At 41.3% G+C, this 24,431-nt stretch overlaps 1 protein-coding gene across 1 annotated transcript; it reads right to left on the reverse strand.

The window, feature by feature from the left end:
* Nucleotides 1-1,013: 1,013 nt before the first annotated feature.
* On the reverse strand, nucleotides 1,014-23,996 carry ANXA5 (annexin A5). Its single transcript, XM_086611799.1, has 12 exons — nucleotides 23,944-23,996; nucleotides 16,530-16,614; nucleotides 15,356-15,450; nucleotides 14,415-14,528; nucleotides 12,014-12,104; nucleotides 10,980-11,059; nucleotides 10,463-10,519; nucleotides 7,399-7,492; nucleotides 5,517-5,612; nucleotides 4,920-4,978; nucleotides 2,662-2,784; nucleotides 1,014-1,541 (listed from the first exon to the last, which is right to left on the reverse strand). Exons 1-12 carry the CDS (start codon nucleotides 23,950-23,952, stop codon nucleotides 1,479-1,481), a joined length of 966 nt encoding a protein of 321 aa, XP_086467925.1. The 5' UTR covers nucleotides 23,953-23,996; the 3' UTR covers nucleotides 1,014-1,478.
* Between the last annotated feature and the right edge of the window lie 435 nt (nucleotides 23,997-24,431).

Raw genomic sequence — 24,431 nt, forward strand, 5'->3', positions numbered from 1 at the left:
TGTGCTGGTTTTAAGTCTAAGTCTTAAATTTGGACAAAAAAAAAGCAGGTAAGAGAGTCAAAGAGTGCACGAGCAGGAAAGAGTGAGTGCAAGCGTGAAAGAATGGAAACAAAGTTTTAGAGCGGATTAGGCTTTAGTTAACATATTTACTTATAAAAAGAGTTTTCATTATTTTGCACTGGAAATCAAGTACTCATTAGCAAGAGATCATGACAGTAATAATTCAGAATTATAATATGAAAAATTTAAAATGTTACATTTATGCAGCACGAAAGCTTAAAAGCTCTTAATAATCTATGAAGAATCAATTTAAACAGGACCATTAAAATGTGCAGTTTCTACAGCTGATGTATGCGACTAACCAATAAGCTAAGTTTAGAACCATGGTGTTCAGACCTTATAAAGCATGAAACAGTCTCTTTATTCTCCTTCACACACGTCAATTTAATTTTCAGAGCCAGTCATAAATGATGACCTAAAGCAGTGAATTTAAGGCAGCCCATATAACAGACTGCTGCTGCTCTCGCGCTGTGCTTTGCTCCCTGCTAACCTGATGAGAGTGGTGCTGCAACCGTCCTCTTTTCACCCAAGATCCCTGAAGCACTGATCACTTTCTTCACCTGCTTCCATCCCAGAAATCTTCAGTTGATCCTACAGGTGCAGCATATCCTCTCTACTTTGGCACTGTGCAAGCAGCTCTCCTTCCTTCCCCCAGCTTTGGAGGAGAAGAAAAAGACAACGCAGCACAAAATGAGAATGCAATGCCCAGCAAATACCAATAATCTGGTATTCCAGCTATTCCGAACAGCAGCATCACTACAGCACCCATATACTGGACATCATGATGTACAGCTGGAAAACATCATATGTACTTAGAAGCCTGCATAATAATAGTAGGAAAAATATACCAGCAGTTTGAAGTAGTGGAATCACATGAAAGGAAAAATAGATCTTTGCCCGTTAAAAACCACATAAAACTGTGCTGAGAGAGAAAAAATTTATTGGTCCTTTAGATTTCCAATGATTGCTTGTATTATATTCAGTCAATTCATTCCAGTATTACATACAAAGGCTATCTTCTCTTCACTTGCAATGTCAGAGCTAGCTTAACATTCAGTGGAAATGCAAGGAATAAAAGCAAAAAAAAAAATCTTTAAATTGTTAGTGAAATACATGTGGGTTTTTTTTTCCTATTTCAGCAAAACTCTTGCAAAGAACTGTGTTCTGTGCTCAGTACCCATCTTTCATGAAGATGACTCTCACATACTCACAGAAGGCACTTGAAATTCCTGGAAGCTGGGAAGTCAGGAAGAGTAGGGACAGGCTATCGCTCGGATAACAGTTTGCTCATTTTTAATAAGTGCAATACTAGTATAAATTCAAACAGCCACAAAGCATTAAGATACAAAAACTTAGCCAGACATGCTAACTAAAGGGCTGCAAAGCTGGAGTACAAATCCTTCATGTCGCTGTCACCATTACTCATCGTCTCCACCACAGAGGAGCAGAAGTGCTTTCCTGTAGTCCCCAGATGTGTCTTTCTGTTAATATAACAGATCAGTCACCATGAGTCACAACCACAGACATGTTAAGAAAAGCAGCAGCCGCCAAGGAAGACTCCAACAGATTATCATTTGTCCCACCCACAGGAAATCCACTTGCATGAGTCTACACTCAGGAATGACGCAAGGAAATTCTCTGTCTCTTATGTTAGAGCTATATTTACACAGACAGACTTTCAGAAACACAAAAAGCCTCCGAAAGCTTTAACAGAACTGAGCTAGCCATTGCATATTAGATCGCATGGTCTGCAAGGGAGCAGCCCAAAGCAGCACCAAAAGCAACCATCTTTCAGTGTGCAAACCACACTTGCCAGCTCTTGGAATGGCCCCAGCCCTGCTCCCTGTAATTAATGGGAAGCTCTGCTACTAATTCTGCAAGGCAGCTGTATGGGCCCGACTGACAGCGTCAAAAACAGCTCCACTCAGCCTAACAGCACGTAATGTTAGGAATGATAACAGGAAATCATACAAAGCAGCATTAAAATATTAAAAATAAAACAAAATACCCAAAAAAATTCCTAGGAAAAAACCCAAACATTTTGGCTTCAACTTCGCAGCAAGAGCTGGCTCTGGATTTCTAGCTGGCTCTTTCCCTTCCTTCTCCTTCCCATCCAACTCAAAGGAAATTATGATTCAGACTGATTCCACAGTGAAATGCTTTCCACTTTGAAATGGTGCAAAAGGTTCCACACCACAATGTAAGATTTAAACTGAAACCTCATGATAATTTGAACTCCCAACCCCAGTATTATTTCTCTGGAGCCAGCACCCTCTCTGAGGCACTGAAAATCAGAAGGAACCCAGACAAGAAAAAGGAAATGAAGCAGTAGCTAAAAATGGTGTATGAGTAACTGTAATTTCAGAAAACCGCATCTGCTCTCCTAGTGAACACTGGAAAGAAATTTTTAATTTTTCATAGAAGTGTCCCCCGCTTAAATGACACTATGTGGTATAAAACTGCAGACCAACCACCACTGCTCCCAGAGTGCACTGTGTTGTCCAGCTGTACTGACATCCACCTCCCTTCATAAAAATCCAAGTGGAAACAAGGGCATCTCTCTCACCCCTGTTCTCTCTGACAACAAAGCAGTAATTTTACCTGAATCATTTGATGCAATGATTTTGCAAAATTCTTTCTTAATTCTTGTCTAATATCCAACAGATCGATTTCACTTCTTGAAACCATGACTCTGATCAGGGTATCATCATCAGTGCCAGCCCCCTGAAGAGAAAAGTTTAAATAATATTAAAATATGAGTTTGTTCTGGACAGATGCTGAAGCAAAACATCAAATACTAACAACCAGAGTGCAACATGAAAGCACCAAGTGCAACAAGTGGCGTCTCAGAACACTCCTGCACTACATTTCTACTCCGTAACAGAGTATTTGGGACAGTATCACAAGACATTCACACTGCAACGCAGAGAACAGACGACTGACCATGCAAGGTGCTCTAATCCCTGGGCTTCTATGAAGTGCCATATGGTCAGATCTCTTATTTCATGTTTCATCTCACAGGCTTCAATCGTGACTGCCCATATAAATTTAAAATGATCCAGTTCCAAGATTACACAGTAGCGTATCCGATCACCACGATCAGAATCACATGCAAATCAGCCTTTCAACGTGGTCTGAGACTGCAGAACTGCAGTCAGTCCTGAACGGTGCATATGAATCTCAGCAATGACTAATACAAAGCACGCAACGTCGTACAGCAAGACACAGGCAGAGCAACTCACTCCACAAATTATCCAGCTGTTTATTGTGAAGGCAAACTTCATAAACCTTCTCCAACCACGCAGACATGCTCCACGCTTTTCTTCACCTTTAGTGCTTTAAAGGCTGTAAGTTCCTGCGCTGGCACGCTGTGCCAGGCTAACGTCCTGACCCCTCCTGCTCAGACAAGTCAGACTCCACACAAGCTGAAGCAATGCAAATTTTCACATGCTGACCTGCTAATGCACCTCAAGGAAGGACTTGGCAGAGCCCCCACGATCATCTTCAGCCTAACGTCCAGGGTCTCTCAATCCTTCGACTGGGTGTAATATTCCTGGATTACATCTAAAAATGCCCTAAAGCTGCTCAAAAGTTATGCCATGAGTCCAGCGGTTTCACAGTAGGATTTGACATTAGAATCTGGTAAAAGTCAGGCTCTGCCCCATCTAATCATGAAAGCAAACTCAGCGCATTGTAGAACTTTGTCACGTCAAACTGTTTCATTAGAGGTACAAACCTTCTGCCAAAGTAATAAACCATGATCTTTCACCTGAAGTGCTTAATGATTTTTATTTATATTAAAAAAAAAAATTAGGGATCTCATCAGCAGACATTAATCAAGCCTCTTGTAACAAAAATGTAAAAGACTCTAAAACATACAGGAAAAGTTTTTCTATTGCATTCTTTAAAAAATCAAAATTTAAAAATAAATTAGAAAAAAGTAATCCTAAGCTCTCAGCATACTTGTATAATATTTTGTATTTTCCACCCAAACCTTATTTTACACTGATGTTTATAAAAGCAGTAAAGCAGCTTTTAAAAATTAAGCTATCATTTCATCTCTTTTCACTAATTCTCATGCTGACACCTCATCAAGACAACCATCTGGTAACAAACACACTTCGGTGCTTTCAGCAAGGGGAAAGGAGGAATTCTTCAGGGAAGCTGATGATTTGCCTGAAAGCAATAGACTACCTGCCTCGGTTTTAATTAATATTAGCCACTGCGAGTTAAAAACAGTTTTCCCTGCGTATCTCTTCCCACCCAAGAGAAGGTGAAGCCAATAAAAACACAGCTGTGTCGCTGATGGGATTCCGCTGCATAATCTTTTGTAGCTATTTAAGCCTCTTTCCTTTTTTTCTGATGAGTTCCCTTTCCTTCTCCAAATGAGATGGATAATCATGAAAATGCGTTTCAAAGCTTCACCTTCAGTCTGCAAATACTCATCTCCAAACCAAAGAGCACTAAATCTGCACAATCTGCAATTTAGTTTTTGGTTGTCTTTACTTCCTCAATATATCCACTACCTAAAGACACTGTAGTCTTTATTTAGCTGATGGTGCCCAGTGGATCTAGCCAGACATTTTCCCACGGAACAAGACCAAGTCCAAAACCAGCTGATGAGACTGACGTTTCCTGTAAAAGATTTATGGCCTGAGAGACTTAAGATGAACTCAAAGTAAAGCTCATGAATTGATTGTATCCTCTCCCAGATGTGCATTCCCCAAAGCTTTTGCAGATGCTTAGTCATATAGTATCCTGTTGGCAATTGCAGTGAAAGAAGAAATGAAGAACAAGTGAAAGGGAGAGGAATTGTAGTTGGGGAGATGAAAAATGTCGTATGGAACATATGTACATACCTTCATGGAATAATACAGAGTCTCAGCAAAATAGGCAGGCACACTTCGGATGCATTTCACTGAAAAAAGGCAAAGGATTAAATTACTGATTGTTATTTGATACAGAACAATCTTCCACCGTCAAGACAAGGTGTGTGTTAGTGGATCATTCTCTCCAGTGTGGGCAATTAAGTATACAGCTGCCAGCTACTCGTTCCTCTGCTACAGCTCTTTGGGTTTTAGGAGCAAGAATGCACCTTATATTTCTAATAGAAAAGAGACCTTGCTAGTCCAATTCTATTCCCAGTTACGAATCTGCTATGCCACTGTCCAAAATGAGATGCCAGGGGTACAAATGAAGGCAGAGTTTTATCTCACTTTCTGACAGAGGTGCACATGACCGAACAGAATGCAGTTCACCACCACCCACTTCCCCCCAACCCTGCCATCTATTAAAGGAAGAACAAAGCCCTATTCCCTAAATACAAAAATAGATCCCAGGTGATTAATTTTAAAAAGGAACCATGTTTCTATGCCACTTCCTATAACAACTGCCATTTAAGGAGGCCTGAGAACAAATGAAGAAGGTCAGTTCTAGATCTATTAAGACTTAATTACCAACTGCCAAAAGCAGCTTCTCCAAATCACCAGAGGTTTCACGGTCAATGGTCTCTTCAATTTGAAAGCCGGAAATCGTCATGTATTTGTCAAACACTGCAAAACAGGAAGCGTGCTTAGTCATGAGTCTATAGCCAGTGTTTCTCCCAGTACCCTCCTCAGCACAGGTTAATGCCATCTGCACCTCATTATCCACAGTTCAAATGCTATCATCCACTCATTCTTCCCTCTGTCCTATTTTAAATGTCTCCTACTATACGTCATATTGCTGCACCTAGGGGAAAACAACCTCATGCACCAGCACACGGCCCAGATGGAAAGCAGCTTTGCAGAAAAGGAGCCTGGGGTCCTGGTGGACACCAGGTCGAACATGAGGCAGCAATGGGCCCTTGTGGCAAATGGTATCCTGGGCTGTGTTAGGAGGAGTATTGCCAGCAGGTCGAGGGAGGTGATCCTTTCCCCTCTGCTCAGCACTGATGAGGCCGGATCTGGAGTGCGGGGTTCAGTTCTGGGCTCCCCAGTGCAAAAGAGATATGGAGCAACTGCAGTGAGTCCAATGAAGGGCCACTAAGATGATTAAGGGACTGGAGCATCTCTCCTATGAGGAAAGGCTGAGAGAGCTGTGACTGTTCAGCCTGGAGAAGAGAAGGCTCAAGGGGGAATATTTCGTCAATGTGTTCAAATATGCGATGGAAGGGTGTAAAGATGACAGACCCAGGCGCTTTCCAGTGGTGCCCAGTGCCAGGACCAGAGGCAATGGGTACACGAGGTTGTCTCAACATCAGGAAACACTCCTTTCCTGTGTAGGTCACTGAGTACTGCATAGGTTGCCCAAGGAGGTGTTAAGAGTCCTTGGATATGCACTAGATCCATCTGGACGTGGTCCTGGGCAGACTGCTGTAGGTAGCCCTGCTCAAGCAGGGTTGGACAAGATGACCTCCAGAGGTCCCTTCCGACCTCAACCATTCTGTGATTCTGTGAACACATCCAGTGAAAGGGTGCAGGGAGAAGAAGCAAAGGGAAAGACGGGAAGTTTTAGGAAATTATAAGCATTCTTCCCAGGGTGCAGCTATCATTTAGCCTCAATCTAAGATCTTGTCTACACTGTGCTACTGCATCAAATTAACTTCATATGAACTGCCCTATTAGCAGTCTAGTCAAGTCTGTGTTTAGGAATATCCCTAAGACCTTGGTTTTCTATGAAATCTTATGTTTCTAAGTAAATGTTGGGTGCATCAAAACAACCTTTAGGATTACTTTAACGCAAATAATGGTAAAAAACTAAACAGTAAAATTACAAATGAAATTACCTTTGAAAATTCAAATGAATCCAAAGATTCAACAAGAAAAACAAAAAGATTGGAGAACCAAAGCAAAACTTACTGGTCATTATTTTCAATGGCCTAAACAGCTTGGTAAAACACATTTATGAATGGTAAGGAGCAGTGAAAAAAATTACTATCTCTTTATTAACAACTAGTAAAATATGAACCTATAAAAGGGTTGATCTTTTCAGGGCTGGATCTCCACCAGATTATGATGACTCATAACAGACTCTCAGCATCACTTTTACTGCCAGGACTCCTTTCAAAAGGGAAAAAAAAAAAAACACAAAACCACAAACAAAAACAAGCATCCAGAAAGAAATACTCCAGCTGTTCCTCAGATCTGTTGCACTGCGCCTTCAAGCAGGAGATCACCACTGCTAGAGGGGAACTGAATTACAGAAAACAAAATTAAGTGTATTAAGTAGAGGGAAGAGGTGATTAAAGATTTCTGGGCTTGACAAATGCAATACGAGAAACAATTTTTCTACCAGCAGCTGGGTAACACCAAGACTTCAGGCAGTAGTTTTCAAGCATACATGAACTATACCACCTACCCCTCCTTAAATGGGAAACGCTTCGGGTTCCCAAGATAGTGATGAACTTTTCTTCATCTGTTCCCCATTTCAGCTCCCCAGCTCTAAACAAAACCTGTTGTAAATTCAAGAGATGAAAACAACAGCATTTGTTACGTGTCCACAAATCCTGTTGAAAAGGTCTATTTGTCTCACTCTAAGGAGCATTAAACTTACTAACAAGCTATAGCTGGAGGGAAAAAAAAAAAAAGAAAATTGCCAAGTACTGGACTGACTTTGGAAAGGAATAAAAGATAAACTCTGAGATCGACTGTGAAAGCATTTACATGAGTAATATGCTTAAGGCCCTAAAACTGACTGTGCGCATAGTCCCTTTCATAAGCCTGAAGTTTTCCGAAACTGTGATAATGCAGGAGATAAAATCCATTCCCAATTACTGCTTTTTCTGAGGTTTTTTTTCTTCCCCTTTTTCAAATCAGACTAGCAAAATTTCATTACATGATGACTCATATCAATGGGAGCACCATGCTAACTTGGCCCAGGAGGAAGTTTTTCAACAAGGAGGGGAAGATGGATTTAGAAGTGCTCAGAAACAGGATTTGTGGGCTGCTAAATTCATAGCCATATGAAACCTGATCAGTACCAGATTTTAATCTTTTTAGCACATTCTTTGGTCTTCAGGCAAGACTTTCTTCAATGCAAAAAACAACTGGCCCACTAGCAGTATTTAGGAAAATAAAGGACTTCTGAAAGTTAGAATAAGCAACAGGAGAGGAAAAATGCGAAAGAAAAAAAAAAAAATTGGAAAATGAAACTAGTTCTTTTCCTAACACTCAGAAGCTTTTTTCCAAATCGTGTGCTGAACACCACGTAAGGAGAAAGACTTGTTCATATCATGGTATATAGCATTTTTTTTTCCCTCCTCAGGGAGCAGAGGACAAACAGGCTACCACCTATATTCAGGTAATCAAATATTTCTTAGAAAAATCCCGACAACAGATCTGCTGCACAGCAATGCTGTTGGCCATCTGCCTGTCCTACCGTAAAACCTCAATGGCATGTTATGAATTTCCTATTTATGTTTGTCTCACAATCCCACTCAAAACATGTTTGTCACTGCTGCGTGCCCTTTTCAGTACTAATGGTACAGAGTATAAAAGAGTGTGTGTGCGTGTGGAAGCTATTAGGGCATTGCAAGGATGTTTATTTCAAATAATATACGCTAAGCTCTTCAAACACACACCAGCACTCTCCATCCAGTAGGAAATATGAAGTCCCACCACAGCATTTAGAAATGCCAGGAATGCATTTCTTTAGAGATACTAGAAGTTGTGAATGGCGTTTTATGTGAGTTCTAAGTTTTTACCTGCCTTGCTGTTGTGCAACACCCAAACGTACGTCAAATGCATAACTTTTAAAAAAGTGATATTCACAAAACCTATTCGAAAAAGTTAATCTTTCCCCTTCAGGCACTCTCAGAAAAGTCTTGCAAGTTCACTGCATATTCATACTATCTCGTAGTGTGAACGCCCATTCCCCAACTGCTTTGAATTAATGTTTAGTAATCACAGACCAAAAAAAATTAAAAATCGCCACTGAGTAAAAAGGCTGCCCTCTAATGTATCAAATCCCCAATCCTTCCCAGAATAGAATATCATATTAATCAAGAGAAACATTGGGAAGTCAAAAATAGTCTTACGTTTGCACAGTCACATACCTCACTTGTGACCATCTGTACCTGGCAATAATAATTAGAAAATTCTCTGAATCTGTTCCAGCTATCTCTGATGTCGAATGTAAAGACATCAATGAAAAGTGACAGAACACTTCTCTGTTTGGGTCCCAGCTCAAGCCAAATGTACGTAACAAACCACAGAGACCATTTAGAAAGCCAGCAGTTTTTCTACATTTAGGTATCGTGCCTCCTAAAGTCAGATGCTCATTTAAAAATCAATTAAAGAGGCCAAAAGGAATTTATCTGCCTCCCAAGTCCTGTGGTTCATGGGTTTCTTCAATTACATAAGCCCAGCTAAAGGCAAGACTGACACAATTTCATGGAATAGTCTAATTTTGTGATTCAAATATTTGCCTCACTAATTATCAAGCTCTGGCTTCCACAGGATTAATTTTAATAGCAAGAGAACAATGCTTTCTGAATTCACATAACAAAGGATAGGCCTGTGCCAGTAAAATACATTTCATCAGTTTGTCTCTCCATCTTGCCCTGCTATCAGGAGAATCTTCTACTGATCTGGTATTCTGCTTTTCCTCCTTATCACCTTGAACAATTCACATATTTTCTTTCATCTCAACTGACAATTTACGAGAGGAAAATGTCTGGACAAGAGTTATCTGAACTAACCAAGAAGAAACATGCATTAAATGTTCTGCAATCAAATTGCTGAAATATCAACCATCACTACAACTAACAAAGTCAACAGCATTCAACAAGAGATTCCATCAAGAATATCAATTTACTGCTGATATTCCTGTCTAGAGCACAGGTTTTGTGATTAGTGACGGCGTCATGGACAACACCCACAAAGGGCAATACCTGAGTCCCTAGAAACTCTCTGGAGATGATTCTTAACTGTCATCTGTTACAGTAAAGCAGAATATTTGGTTTTCTCTTTTTAGTATTTTACCCTCGAAGGAGGCATCCCTCCCCAAATAGCATTAACATTTCACTACGACACACTGAATTCAGAGAGAAGCTCAAGTCAGATACTAAGGAATGAACTGTTAACATCTGAGTTTTCCAGCAGTGGGCCTCTCAGCATCACAAAGCCTCAGCAATTAACTCCCTTTTCCAGTGATCTCATCACTGTTCCATTCAGGCACCTCAGTAAGTAATAAGCAAGACAAGACAGCTTTACGCTGAAACATGAAAGTGTCGAAAATCTTGATCCCAATGTTTCAGGTTTTGACACTTCTTTTGCCCAGAATGTATAAAAGCAGAGGAAAATGTATTCAGAAACACACACAGAGAACCTTAACAATTTCTCTTTCACACTGAATTGTAGCTGTATAGTCTCTTTGCAAGATAACTTGTAGAAATTTCCCAAAAAACAAGTCGTTCACCCACCTGAGCATCCTGCTCAACAAGACCCTCATCAACTCGGCCGTCAGGATCTCTATTCGCCTAAAGAGAATTTTTAAATGTTGTTAAACTGAAGAATCAAAAGTTGACTCAAAAACCAACTTATCTGTTACATTGAGCCTGTAAGAGTTACTGCGAGAAGTCAACCTCTAATGCATCTTCTCCAAAAATCACCATATTTTTCCCTTCTGCTTGCATGTGTCTTTATGAAATAAATGTTCTCTTCTTCTATTCCCTTCAAAGTCTCACATAGCAGGCATTCTGCTACACCCAGGAGCATCACAGAAGTTTTTCAATTCAGTGATGTGGAAACGGCTCGTAACAGAGCTCAAGACTTGACCCTGCACGTCATGGAAAGTGACTCATTTTCAGAACCAATCCTGCCTATCACCAGGTCTATCTAGAACCCCAGCTTAGTAAGCAGAAAGTGACAAGTGTACATCAGACAAGAAAACAGAAGTGAAAACCATACACACATGACTGCACACAAAGAGATACTTACTTGCAGCAGGACCACCAGCAGTCTCTGGAAAAAGCCTGATGTTTCTCCTGTGATTTTATCCTCCAAATTGGCCTCATACTCTGCAAAAGAGCAATTCCCATTCACCACCTTACAGACTTCCTCACTATTTTGAGGAGAAAGCAAGGAAAAGCAAAAAGTTGATTTGACTCACAGCTTGTAGAATCATTTATCAGAAACAGCTTTAACAACTAAGACATATTCTGCTTTCACTGATGACCTAACACTATTGTAAAAGAGGTGAAAAGATGGCATCTCACATCTCGTACCAGGAGTAGATTACTCAAAATATTTTGAAATACCAGGTGACATGCATAGATTCAGCTCTTTAAGAAACTAAAGTGCATACAGATCTGGAGTTATGCTAAAATACGGCAGTCTCACAACTGTACAACTGTGAGCCCAGAAAAGTCTAGTACTAATGAATTTTGCCCTTGGAGACTCAAAGTTTTGCCTCGAACTTTATTAAGACATGAGAATATCTTGTGTGGCAGGAATCTGCATAGAGGTAAAAGAAACGTGTTCAATTAAACACTGCCTTAAAAACAGCAACCCCACAATCACAGGATAAAAGCACGTACTCCTGTGGGCAACCAAAAAGCTGCACCTGCTTTAGCACAAGTGCATTTGAAGAGAACACTGAGCAAAAGGCAAAAAATCACTTCTGTTTGCCTATGTGATACCAGTTTTCTGGTTTCCAATTACTAAAAAAATCCCCTTTCAGTCAAAGGGATGAAAATAATGGGTGAAAGAAAGAAATGCATTTGAATTAATTCTAACTATAAAGCACAAAACATCATATTCTGCACTCATAGTCCTGAAATAAAAGCTACTTTAGTTTAGAATTCAAACTCTAGTTTCTTTCCTTATGAAGTTTTGCAATACAGCAGAATGAAATCCCACTTATTGGGCACATCCATCAGTTCACAGACAGACCTTATTTGAAGGATGAGATAAAAATCATATTAAGAGAACTGAATGGAGACCCTAGAACTTCATTTTATACAGAACTTTACCTTGCAGATAAACCTGTTTAATGTTCCGCACTTCTGCAGGCGTTCTGGAAGCAAGAATTTCAGTCAACACTTTCTCATTGGTTCCTGCTCCCTGCCGGGGTGCAAGTATAAATCAGTCGATGGAACAATGAAAGGAAAACCACAACTCCCTTTGACAATCAGAAGCAAGCATCAGCTTATACACTTGGACTAAATACAGAAAAATTATTTTCTTCTTTTTGGTATATCGTCGGGGTTTTAAAAAGAGTTTCTTTCAGTTCTGGCTTGATTGTTTTCAAAACCAGCCCAACACTTACTAAAGGCTCACTGCTGCAGAATTCAGATGAGCCTTTCCATGTTCAAGCACACCCAGATATACCTGTTTTTCACTATTACAGTCAATGACAACAAGGTAGGTGAATGAATAGACCAACAGTTTCCATCACTTCATACACTGTCTTTCATCAACTAGTACACAGATAAACATGGAGCAACCCAGCAATGATCTTTACCTTTCCATAAATTGTGCTATGTTAAACCTACTGTCTCTTCCACTGCAAACAATCACATTTTACAACAGAATTGCTAACCCAGATAGCTTAGGCTGCTGCACTCTAATTACAGCAGGCACAACAGGCACTCTTCACTTTCACAAGGATACAATTTACAAAAGCTGAGCCAATATCTTGTTTCCACAAGCCTGAGTCTACTTTGCCTGTAAGAATAAGTCATTGCTCTTTAGCTTCCAAGGGAGTCATTTCACAAAAGCAAGACTGAAATACAACACTGTGTATTTTTTGCTTCAGCATGTTTTTTCCAACCTTTCCCGTAAAGAAAATCCGAGCACTAACTGCATACAAAGACACCTAACCAAAATACAAACTTGCCAGGTTACATGTAATCATTTTCAAAATATGGATTGTTTCAAGAACATGCCTACTCAACAAGTGAGGCAGGCACAGCTATATTAGTTCTAATCTAAGTAGCAGCAGTGAAAACCGATAGGACAATCTCCAGCACAGACTTAGTGCTCTTGGCTGAGTTATCTTGCGCTGAAGACTCTGCCATTGCCTCTTCTTTACTGTTGTTATCCACCTGAGCTGAATTGCAGCTAGTATCCACGTCTTTTCCTGTGCACGCCCGTCCTCTGAAATCCTACGATTTTGTGTTTAATATAACTTTTTTAAGTGACAAGAACAAAACCACTCTTGTTTCACTATCTCTATTTTCCTCCTACACCCACCTGTTCTGTCATTTCCCTGTTGGTCTTTGACTCCTAGGTCAACAAGAGGAGCTTGGGAATACATTTTTTCCTTTTAGTCAACAAGGCCTTTATCAGTTTCTTTGTCAGGTGCCACCTCCCCTTTCCCCACTGCATATAAAGACACTACAGAAAATTTCCAGGAATAAAGTTTCTGTTGTCTGAGATACTATTTGCTGGGTCATGGGTTCATGAGCACTAGTTTACACAGTTGACCAAAGCCTACATATTAACCAGCTGGTCATCAAGGATCTTGGGACTTGACGTGTAAATGCCATCGAACAAAGCACCAGCTGGCACTAGTCAAGTTCAATGTCCTCTATATTAATCAACAGGTTCTGTGAATAACCCAGGGACATCCAATTCCTGAATTTCCACAGGTTGATGATATTAGAGGGGTGTGATAGAGGGGAAACAAAAATTAAGAATAGGACCACATGGAAGAAAACACACTAGAATATCTACACACACAGACTGTAAATTGTTTGTTTACCAGGCCTTCACAGAAAGGCACTAAATGCATCCAGCTGAAGAGAAATACAAGTACACTAGCCCATCGATTTTGGAGTGGCACTGTATTCCATTAGGGGCAAATACTCTCTAGCTTAAATATTAGTCAAAAAGAGGCATACAAATAACAGTACACTTCAATGAAATGCCTTGAACTAATTTGCAGCCTATGCATACAGCTGTATAGCTATAAAACCTAGACTGCTCACAGCAGAAAAAGCTAGTGTTCACTGGACTTCAGCAACAAAAAGAATTTAAAAGCAACATGCACATCTACTTATTGTATTTAAATCAGAAGGAACAAGTCATATGCTACGTAGATTTTAATCTGCATCTACGGCGACACTGTTCTCTTAAGATTACATAGTTTCCCACGAAAATAATTTCACATAAAACATTATATGGACTAGATTTCTAACCTACTTCTAATGAGTTATTAGGATGAATAAGAAATCAGGCAAAACAATGACGTTAGCAATAATAGCAGGTGCTAGCATAACATTCCTAATTTAAAAAAATAAAGAAAAAAAAAAGGCTACTTCTATTAGCATTCCCCTTACTCATCAAAAGCTTATTGCTAAAAAAAAACACACAAAAAAACCCAACAAATATTTCATATAATGTATTAATTTCCTTCCTCACTCCTCTTACCTTGATGGCATGCTTCAGCGCATGAGCATCAAAAATATATGTTGGTCTCATTAAAGATACCATCAATGTTTCAAATTTGCCCGTAAGTTCTGATTTCAGGTCATCTACAAGATCCTAAGGCAGAATAAACAGTGCTGTAATGAACAAGGAGTAACCATTTCAAACGGATGCACGTGTGTCCTCAAGCTCCAACACTCTGGAGACACTCCAAAAAGTGTTAAGGGATGGGGCTCTTTTTGTTCTAATCGGTACCCAAACTGAAACAAATGCAGCCAAATAAGGCAGAAGAAAAGCATATATGGGCATTTGAAAACCTGAAACATCTTGTGACTTTATTTTTTTTAAATATAGAAATTCTTTAAACCCTAGCTGTTCACTGCACTTGCTATTTGAAACAAAGGTTATCCAGACAGAATATTAAAGAATCAAACAATGCTGGGGGAAAGAAACAAGCTGTCTTTGCTTTGAACTCACTTACAGCTTTATGTACCAATATATTCGGTTTTGTTCTCTCCTACGGTATTAGGCTGCTTTTTTTCTGTCACATTTTCTAGCTCTAGAAAATTCCTTTCCTGCTATCACCTTACACTCCAGACCTTGCGCCAAAATATTCTGTAACTCCTTCCACACTAAGAATTAAGTCACTACTAGAAGCATACTAACAGCAAACTACAGGAGCTTTTGCACAAAAACCCATCTAAGACATACTGGACTGAAATACAGAAAAAGAAAGTAACTTCTTTGTACTAACCTAAAAGGAATATTCTAATCTAGCCAGCAATTAAGGATACGGCAGGGTGGGGCAGAGGGGGAGATAGAAGCAAACCTAGATTTTCTTCAAAGAAACCTTTTACAGGAAGCATGGTGAATGTGCCTCACAGTTTTAAGTAATCATCGTGGGGCACATTCAGTTAATTCCTAGAGGTATTTTTTATTCTCACCCTGCCAAATAAGGTTTTAAAGGCAGACGCAATTTCCTGACGCTGAGCATTGTTTCTGCTGGTCAGGATCTTCAGAATGGTTTCTTCATCAGTCCCTGAAGTTATAAAGAACAAAGAGTTACAAACGCACTCGAAAAAACAAACAGCAGTGGCACAAACTCAAAAGGCGATGAAAGACGCTTTGAAAAGAACAGTCTACTGACAAACAGCAGAAGCATTTAAATAACAGATGTCACCATACCCCAAGCTGAGTTGCCAGGTTTGGTGTTCTGCTGTTGCAAAAACATGGCTGGAGGACCTACGTGATGGTGTTCTCCATCAGTGCTCCATTCCAGCCACTACTCCCAGCACCCCAGGCATCAGCTATAACATTTAGTCACAGTCTGTAACCTACAGAGAAGCCCCGCCTTTGTGCTCACCAAGGGATTTACTTTAGAATAAACAATCTGCTGACTCCCAACAACACCCAGTCCAGTAACCCCAAACATCCCGGAGTACAGAAGTGCAGAGCCATTATCGATTTTATATACGATAGCTGGCAAGGTAGCTCTCACAGTACAGCATCTTACCAGCCCTACTGAATTTTAAATAGGCTGAGGTGTATCACATCTGCCTTCTTCCCTTCCTTCTGCTTCCTCCTGCAAGCAGCTTCAAAGAAAGCAGCAAATTCGGATTTGCTCTCAGAGGGGAGTTTTGGGGCAGAAAGCTACAGCGTGAGTGTACAGACCACTTGTTAGTCTACATCCATGCTGTGTACTTTTATTCTTTGTTCACAGTAACTGTAATGTGCTTACGCACTTCCAGACGGAGGGGGCTGTTGCACATTTTCCAAGCACAGAGCTACTACTATCCTGTCATAACTCTCCACAGTTGTTGCCTGTAAATCCAGAGTCCAGCTTACTGTGCAGTACAACTCTGTGTGCAGAGAAGCCTGTGGAGTATCAATTTTTATTGGGGAATGTGCAAACCACCTTCTTTTTTTCCTTTATGCTAACCTAAAACCAAACATCCCTCAGGGCAGCACAGTCAAAACGAGGACATGCCCAGACTCCTGCAGTCCTGGGGTTCATTCCATGGCGTGCAGAAGCACGCCCTACCCTCAGCTGCTAATAAAAAAAACAAGTTCAGAAAGGAGGGAGGGCCCTTTCCTTTTTGTAAAATAAATCATTCTTACCCATTCCTTTCATGGCCTTACGAAGAGCTTCTGCATCAGCTCTGGCATCAAAAGGAGAGAAGGCTGTCACGGTGCCTCGCGTGTACTAAAGGGGGGAAAAAAGGGTGGGGGGAAAGGGAAAAATCCATGAAATAGAAGATAGAATCTTTCAGTTCTCCATACAAGAGCTCAGACTAAATTTGAATCCACAATTCAAAAGATGATAGCATTTTTCTTGCAATTGTCTGACTAAATAGCAGTGTGTGGGTATTTAAACACAGTGCTCACCTAAAAGGTACTACTATGGTTTTACTCAGCAGTGCACCAGCTAAGTTCAGGTATATTTACATAATGCAGAATTGCAATTTACGACACTGGAGCCTGAATGCAGGAAAATGACTAAGAAATTATCATTTGTTAAAGTAATTTGGGAAATTAATTTCACAAATCACATATGCTAGAAAAGCTGCACAAAGATGCTTTGGAAAAATAGTTTCCTCTCCTCATGAAAAACCTATTGGAGCTCTCAACCAGTATCACACTGATGTTTTCCATCACATTGCAAATGAGACCTACTGAACTCTGCAATGGCTTTCCAATTTTCATTATGTTTCTTTCAGCATAAGCTACTTTTTATCAAGTGATTCAGCTACATTTCTCATAGTAGTTTAGAGCTAAAAAGAAGTAACAGTACAAACATAAGGATAAAAGATCAGTCCATCCAAACATGAAAACAATTCCACTAGGTTTCCATGGAACACGGCTCTTCAGGAACATGACTTTTCTCTTTGGGTCAAACCCAAAAGGATATTCATCACCCTTATGGAAAAGTCTTGCCTTTATTTAAACATGACAGTTCAAGAACCTGTAGGTGTATAGCACAGTAGTTAATTTATAAACCATGAAAGTTGAGCAATCGCCAAAAGGGGAAACAGCTGGGGTTTGGGAACAGGGAGGTTCTTCTAACAGCTGAAGAAGGGAAATTTATTCTAAGCATTGCTGTATGAAAGTACTACAGAGTACAGGCAGGGCATTTTTCCACTCTCAAGGAAGGGCATGAAAGGAAGCGCCAAGGCACCTACTGAGACTGGCACCAGACTATTTCAGAGGCAGCACAGCCATCCGGCCTCTACGATACAGCCTTTCCCTCCAGTTTGCAATTTCAGCCACACAGTGCTTTGGTTTCGAGTCAGTGTACTCATCCAAGACAGGTCAGCCAGAAGAGCACAGAGAGGAACGAGCTGGAGAGCACTAACCAGAAGCTGCCCTGAAGCACTGCTCCCTCTCAGGCCACCTGTGTGTCACTGCCTTCAGGGACTCCCCACCCCTCCCACTGCAGAGGCAGCAATGAGTCAGGTTTACCTCTGCCGTATTTCAGCAAATCAGAACACCAAGTATCATGGTGTTTAATAGCAACAACAAACTTCTTTCTGGTAGATGCTTTCCAATATCCAGCATACTTCAGAGGCATGACAATTCCCCTGAAGCATTCTGCTTTTCTCATTACAAGCAAGGTTTTAGGTAGTACTTCAAATTTAGGCACAGCAATACGTACTTATTTTCCTAGCTAATTCCAAAAGCTATCATAAAAACATCTCAAGGATTTAAGACTCAATTTTATAAATCAAATTTAATTTGGTAAAAGAGATAATGACTGAAAAGCCTCTGTTTTCCTCCCTCTCCCTTGTTACCACACCAGCAGCATGGGGTTATTTAGAATTGTATTTCCTGCTGGTTTGTTTCTTATCATCTTAACATAACTAGTATTACAGAACTACCACAATTCTCCTTTGCACGTGACTAACAGTCATTAGGTCTCAGAGGAAACAGCTATTGATCTTTAAGTTAAAGTTTTCCTTTGCTTATCTCGTTATAAGCAAGTAAAATTCCCCTTCACAATTCCCAAGTCTTGTGACAACAGCCCAACATTCCTCTGTGGCTGTTTTAGACAGCGTAAGTGTGAATACTAAATGCTAGATTAAATCTATTTCTGCATCATCCTTCTCATTTTTGTTAACTAAGAAGGATCCTTCCATAACTCACTTTTCCAAAGCACAGAATAGAAAGCCTCAGCATATAACTAAGCTTGATTAACTGTTCCTGAAATTCTTCTGATGCAGCTATAGTCCGAAAGAGTCTTCTTGATGTCTGGGCACCATTTGCACTCCAGACATTCTCTTGTGACGCACAGCATTTATTGATTGTGGCAGGGAGCCAAAATCCATTCTCGATCAGTACCTGAGCTGCACCTAGCTTGCAAACCAGAAACGTTGCCGCAGCTCTGCCATACAGTGTAGTAAAAATCCACGTCACCTGGGTACCACAGATGGAAGCTATAATGGCAGAATCTCCAGCTACATCTGCTGCCCTTGATACTGGTGCCAACAGAGCACAACCACAGCCAAGGCTGTTAGTATCAGACAAGCTTGGATACAGCTTTGTGGGCCTGAGTCCAGCCTACAGTCTAATTGCCTTCAGAAGCCACGTGTGGGCAGATGTGACACTGACAGTAGCCGGCCCATCACTGGGAAAGTGTTGAGCCATCCCTAACTTTTGCATCAGAAACCTGCTCCCCTAGCTTCTTAGAGCACTGCAGTGTGGCCCAGAAATCACAGTACGTCAGGAAATACTCAGGCACATCATATCTAACAGCCACAAATCCATCTAAAACACCCCACACTGTTCCAAAAGTTCCCTTACTCATTATTCCAGTCCCCATTTCTCATTTGCAAATTCAACAGACAATGAAAGAAAGATGCTCTGCAGTGTTAACAAACTCAATCCATGGAGGGAAGAGCTGTCTCCTCCCTCCCAAACATGGCACCTTTTCGCCAGAGAAAGAGGGCAAGGACCTGACCTGAACCACCATCACTGCCTGAACCACTGAAGTCAACTTTCAGTCACAGAGAATCTGAAATAGGAGCTATGAGCCAGATGCTTCTAACAAAATAATAGATCCATACAAAAGAGTTTCTGACAAAAGCCAGACACTCATTTATCAGACAACTCAGCTATAGTTTCAGTATTAAATAGAGTTTAGACTTCATCGAAACAAACTGGTTCTTGCAGATGGATCACAGCATCCCAATTGCTATGCCACCCTGATCTAATATGAAAAATGGTGAATTGAAATACAATTATTTAATATTTATTTACAGACTTCCCAACTTTTTATAGAGGTAAATAAATGATCTTATTTTTAGTATCTCTAAGACTGTTCCTTGCCATTTATGCAAACAGATACACAATAACACTACAGCCTCCTAGGTCGTTTTTATTTTGGTCAGTAAGTTTCCCACCCAGTAGAATCCAAAGCACATCAACTGAAAGGAGAATACAAATAGTCTTTGATACAAATCCTTTCATAATCTGGAGTGATCCCTTACTAAATAGCAACACCCTACAACTTGGCAATAAACACAGAGAAGCACAACACACAAGATCTCAACAGAAAGAATATCACAAGAGTATAGCACCCAAAACCTACCCACATTCTTTTATTTCTACATTCCCCAATAATGACTGCTAAACAATCACATGCAGCGCAACCGCAATTTGTGATTATACACTAGAAATAAACAGCAGCTTCCATTTTCTCCAGACACCTACCAATGAGACTAACAAAGCTCTTAGATACACAAAATCAGCATGAAACAGAAAGGCAGAGGAAAAATAAAAAGAGAAAGAAAATAAAGACTTCAAAGCAAGAGATGATCTTGCTTTAGAATTTATGCCCCTCCAAATGAGGAAATTCACGTTCTCTCTTTGTTTTGCTTATTCTGCTCTAGCAAAAGTTTGCAGAAGGAAAAGAAGATACAATCTCATCAGGCGAGATGCTTCTAACCAGCATCTCAGAGCTACATTAACTTCTCCCAAGAGACAACTCTGGCTCCACAATTTGATGTCATGAGTCACATATCCTGGCAACAGCACTATCTGCAAGATCAACAACAGCCACTTAAACGAGGTTCCTTTTAATTCTTCCCAAGTACACAAAAAATTTCCCGCTCACAAGATCTGATGTTCAGCCACTGTTAAATACAAAGCATTCATTAACAGCAAACAAAAGACCATATTTGAACTGATTCAGACTTCTTCCTGGCTACCCCTTCCTCTCTACCCACTCACAGCAAGTTCTTACCCGTCAGATTTCCCACAGATGAAGAGTCACTCCCTTTCACGATGCTGCTCTGCAGCAACAAAAGTAAGGTCTCATCAATTTGCCACTGGAAAGCCCAGTGTCTAATGCAGAAAAGGTGGTACGTAGCTCTTTTAAAGCAGCCATCTGTTTTACAAGACGGAACACGAAAACTGTGGAGTGGTAAGAACGGAAAGGGAGAATGTTTTCCAGCACACAGTTTGACAAACAGAGAAGGTTACGCTATTTTCAGAAGACAGAAGAGAGATCAGAAGGCCACCTGCTAGAATAAATGAAAGACTGCCTTAAGATTTCTTACACAAGAGCAGCCATCTTGCAGATAAAGCATAACACAGTGTTCGCTGGTAAACCAAAAGCCTTTGTGGCCATTGAAGACCACACAGAGATCCCAGTTCAAACTATGCTTTAAAACGAGCATCACTTAAGAAACATAACTATTTCATGACGCCCTTACCAAAATTTCAAGAGCAGTAGGATGCAAATTACATGGTAAACAGATGAATACAGGTGCAGAGCTGATGTGAATGCACAACTATAAAGATAGTTCTACAAAACCCCTCTCTAAGTTTAGCAATGCTTCAGACAACTTAAATGGAAGGAGTAAGCTCTGGTCAGCAGACTATATTCACATCTGTCCCACTAAATTCAAACTCCTGACAAAAAGCGGAATTACACAACATCTGTGCTGAACTCTGACTCAGTACACCATGGAGACACCAAAGATTGGGGGGGGGGGGGGGGGGGGGGGGCGGAGGGGAGAAGAGAAAGAGACAGGGTGGGAGAGAGGGAGAAGAGAAGAGCAAGCAACAACGTAGGAATCAATGCAGAGACCTTTGCAAAAACACTCAGAGAACCTGTCCTCACAAGTAACCTCGACAAAGCCAAAGAGCTCCTTAGGACCCGATTCTGAACAAGTGTTTGTACTTTGGAATGTGAGACATAACCGTCTGAAGCAGTACCGGAGCTGGCGATACTATTCCTGTGCTCCAGATCACACATGCACATTGGCAGAACAGGAACTCCGGATACAGCGCACAGCAGCCACACCTTCAGCAGCAGCAAGCAATCCTTTTCCTGCCAGTTTACAAATGGATACACAAAATACTCCCAACTTCACATTCAGGAAAAAACTGGAGTACCAGACCAAAACTGATCAGTCCACAGCATGCAAGCAGAAAATGTTCTTGTTGCTTTCTTTCCAGATCTCTGAATTAGAAAACACGGGGTAGCATTTCCAGGGCAGCTTGTTCATCCAGCAGAAAGATACCATACGGTGTGCATCTATGCACTAACAAAGACCACTACACATATGGATGTCTGAGAAAAGGCAGCTTGTTAGGACAGCAGTGCTCCTCCAAAGCAAGGAGATAAACACGGGTATGGAAAGACCTGTTTGCACAGCACATTACAGCTTGCCGTAGTTTTCCCACAAAATGAATGAACCTTTTTGTCCTGGACATGGAACACAAAATCCCTTCTCTCGGGGTGGGGAGGAAATAAAAATCTTCCTATAACTAAGCAAGAACAGATACTTCAGCGATGAAGACTCCAAAGATAACTTACCTTTTTCAAAGGTTTTATCAGTGATGTATCTAGACTCCATTGAACTTCAGTACACTGTGCTGTGCAGCCTTTGTGAACTCTGAACTTTTAGCTGTCCATTTAAACAACTACTGTCAATTGACATCCGACATTTCATGATTGATAGGTATTTTCATTTCTTCCCATTACTTCCTAGCACAACAAAATTTAGAACAGACACCTGCTATGAGGAGCAGAGCTTACTCTTCAACTTTTTTTTATTTTCATGAAATGAATTAAAGGCTACAAAGCTTTAACACTCCCAGTCTTGCATGGCTGCATAATCACACAGGCAAAAAAATACTACTGAAGTGGAAAGCAACCCTGTGACCATGGAAATTGGAGGACAAGGCCTACCTAGTACAAGAGCTCATCATTCCAATGACTTCAACTTACCACCAGTTGGTAACCCAGCCCCAAATGTTACCTCGGGCAGTAGAAAAGTCTACTATGTGAAGACAAGAGTAACTGCTTTGCGCTAGCGAAGACTGAAATATTCCTTTTTCAAAGATCAAGAATTAAAGTTCATGTCTCTGTGAAATAGACAAGAGAATTGCAAATCTCCATGCTTTTACTAAAAGGAAGTCACCCTCAAGCCTATAAGCAATGCCACATATGCCATAATAAAAGGCTGTCCAAGCAGATCTGTCTGGTCAGATGCCCTGCACTGGCACGTGTAGGGGTCCCTGTTTTCCTAAGATGCATTGTACAAACCAGGCCAAATGTTTAAAGAAAGAAAAATCCCCTCTTTGTCCCTCAAAAAAACCCAAACAAATCTTTAAGGATTTAGTGGAATATTGTTATAAGTTTTTTTTTTTAAAGTGAAGTACTCATTCTTTTTTAAAACTAATTCCAGACAGAACATGAGTAAATATTCACAGAATGTTAAAACACTACTAATCATTCAATTAATTAATAATTAATTAATCATTAATTAAGCTAAAATAATGAAACTAATACCGCATTACTGTGCAATTACCCTGATCTTCGTGAAGGTACTCACACAACTTGACGGCTTTCACCTCCTACAGCAGTACAAAACCCATAAATAAGCCATTAAACTCTTATTTTACTTTTCAGAGAATATGCATTTGATGGGACTACAGAAAAAAAATGCTGGAATCCAGCCTGTTTTCCAAGTCTTCATCTAGGCTCAAACCACAGCCACACAAGAGCTGCAAAGGAAAAAAAAAAAACAAAACAAACAAAACACACCACAAAAAAACTCCAAACAAACAAAAAATAATAAGAATAAATAAAAAAAAAAATAGCAAAGTACTGCACAATAGCTGTAAAGCTTCCAGAGAAATTCAAGTTAGATATGGGAAAGCTGGGGATGAGAGTAAAGAGTCCACAGGGCACAGTCGGGGCACTATTTTTTCCCTCTTGCCTCCTCCAGGGGAAGGAGCCTCCACCCAAACACAATATAAACACACGGTACCGAAAACTTGGCCAAATTAGTGGAAACTAGTGGAAAAAAAAGAAGTTGTGCCTGACGTGCACCTCACATGACGAGCTGTTTTCCCCGTCCTCTTCCCCTCCACGTCTCCCCAGGCTTGGGGTTGGGTTGATTTAAAGAAGACTAAAATTAAATCAGTGAAGAGTAAAAGGAGACAGGTAAGAGAAAGATGTCCCGGGACGGGACGGGCCGCGGTGGCCGCCAGCCCGTCACGGCGGCGCTGCCGCCCGCCTCACCTTCGCCATCTCTGGGATCCGCCGGGCCGGGGCCGAATCCGAATCCGAGTCCGGGTCCGAGTCTGCACGGAGAGAAGCGGCAGTGAGCGCCGGCCCCGCTGCCCCCGCCTCGGCCCCCCTCCCCTCCCGCCGCCCCTCGCCCTCACCGCAAGCGGGTCCGCCGCGCAGAGCTGCCGGCAGCAGCGACGAAGGCAGAAGGGAGGGGGCCGCGCCGCTGCTCGCCTCAACCACACTCCGGGCCAGGCCCCACCCCGGGGGGGCGGCGAGCCGGGGCCGCCTGCCCTCGGGCCGCCGGGAGGCCGGGCGGGCGGCGGCGTGAGCCCGCGGGGCCCCGCGGCTTCGGGGCGCGGTTGGAGCCGCCGGTCCTCGGGGCCCGGCGGGGGAAGGCGGCACCCGGGCCGAGCTCTTCCTCGCTGGCTGCTGAAGGGGCACCCTTCGGGTCTGCGCGCGTCTGCTCCCCTACAAGTAAACGCGGCTCGTTCGGAAGG

The sequence above is a fragment of the Tauraco erythrolophus genome, chromosome 5 (genome assembly GCF_009769465.1).
Source record: "Tauraco erythrolophus isolate bTauEry1 chromosome 5, bTauEry1.pri, whole genome shotgun sequence".
Classification (NCBI taxonomy): Eukaryota; Metazoa; Chordata; class Aves; order Musophagiformes; family Musophagidae; genus Tauraco; species Tauraco erythrolophus.

Bases quoted from the DNA above. Each gene is read 5' to 3' on its own strand.
- ANXA5 (XM_086611799.1), bottom strand. The intron at 10,520-10,979 runs GTAAGTATCTCT...AATTCTCTTTAG, and splicing joins TGCTGGTGGTCCTGCTGCAA to GCGAATAGAGATCCTGACGG. The intron at 4,979-5,516 runs GTAATTAAGTCT...GCCTTTTTTCAG, and splicing joins GAAGCTGCTTTTGGCAGTTG to TGAAATGCATCCGAAGTGTG.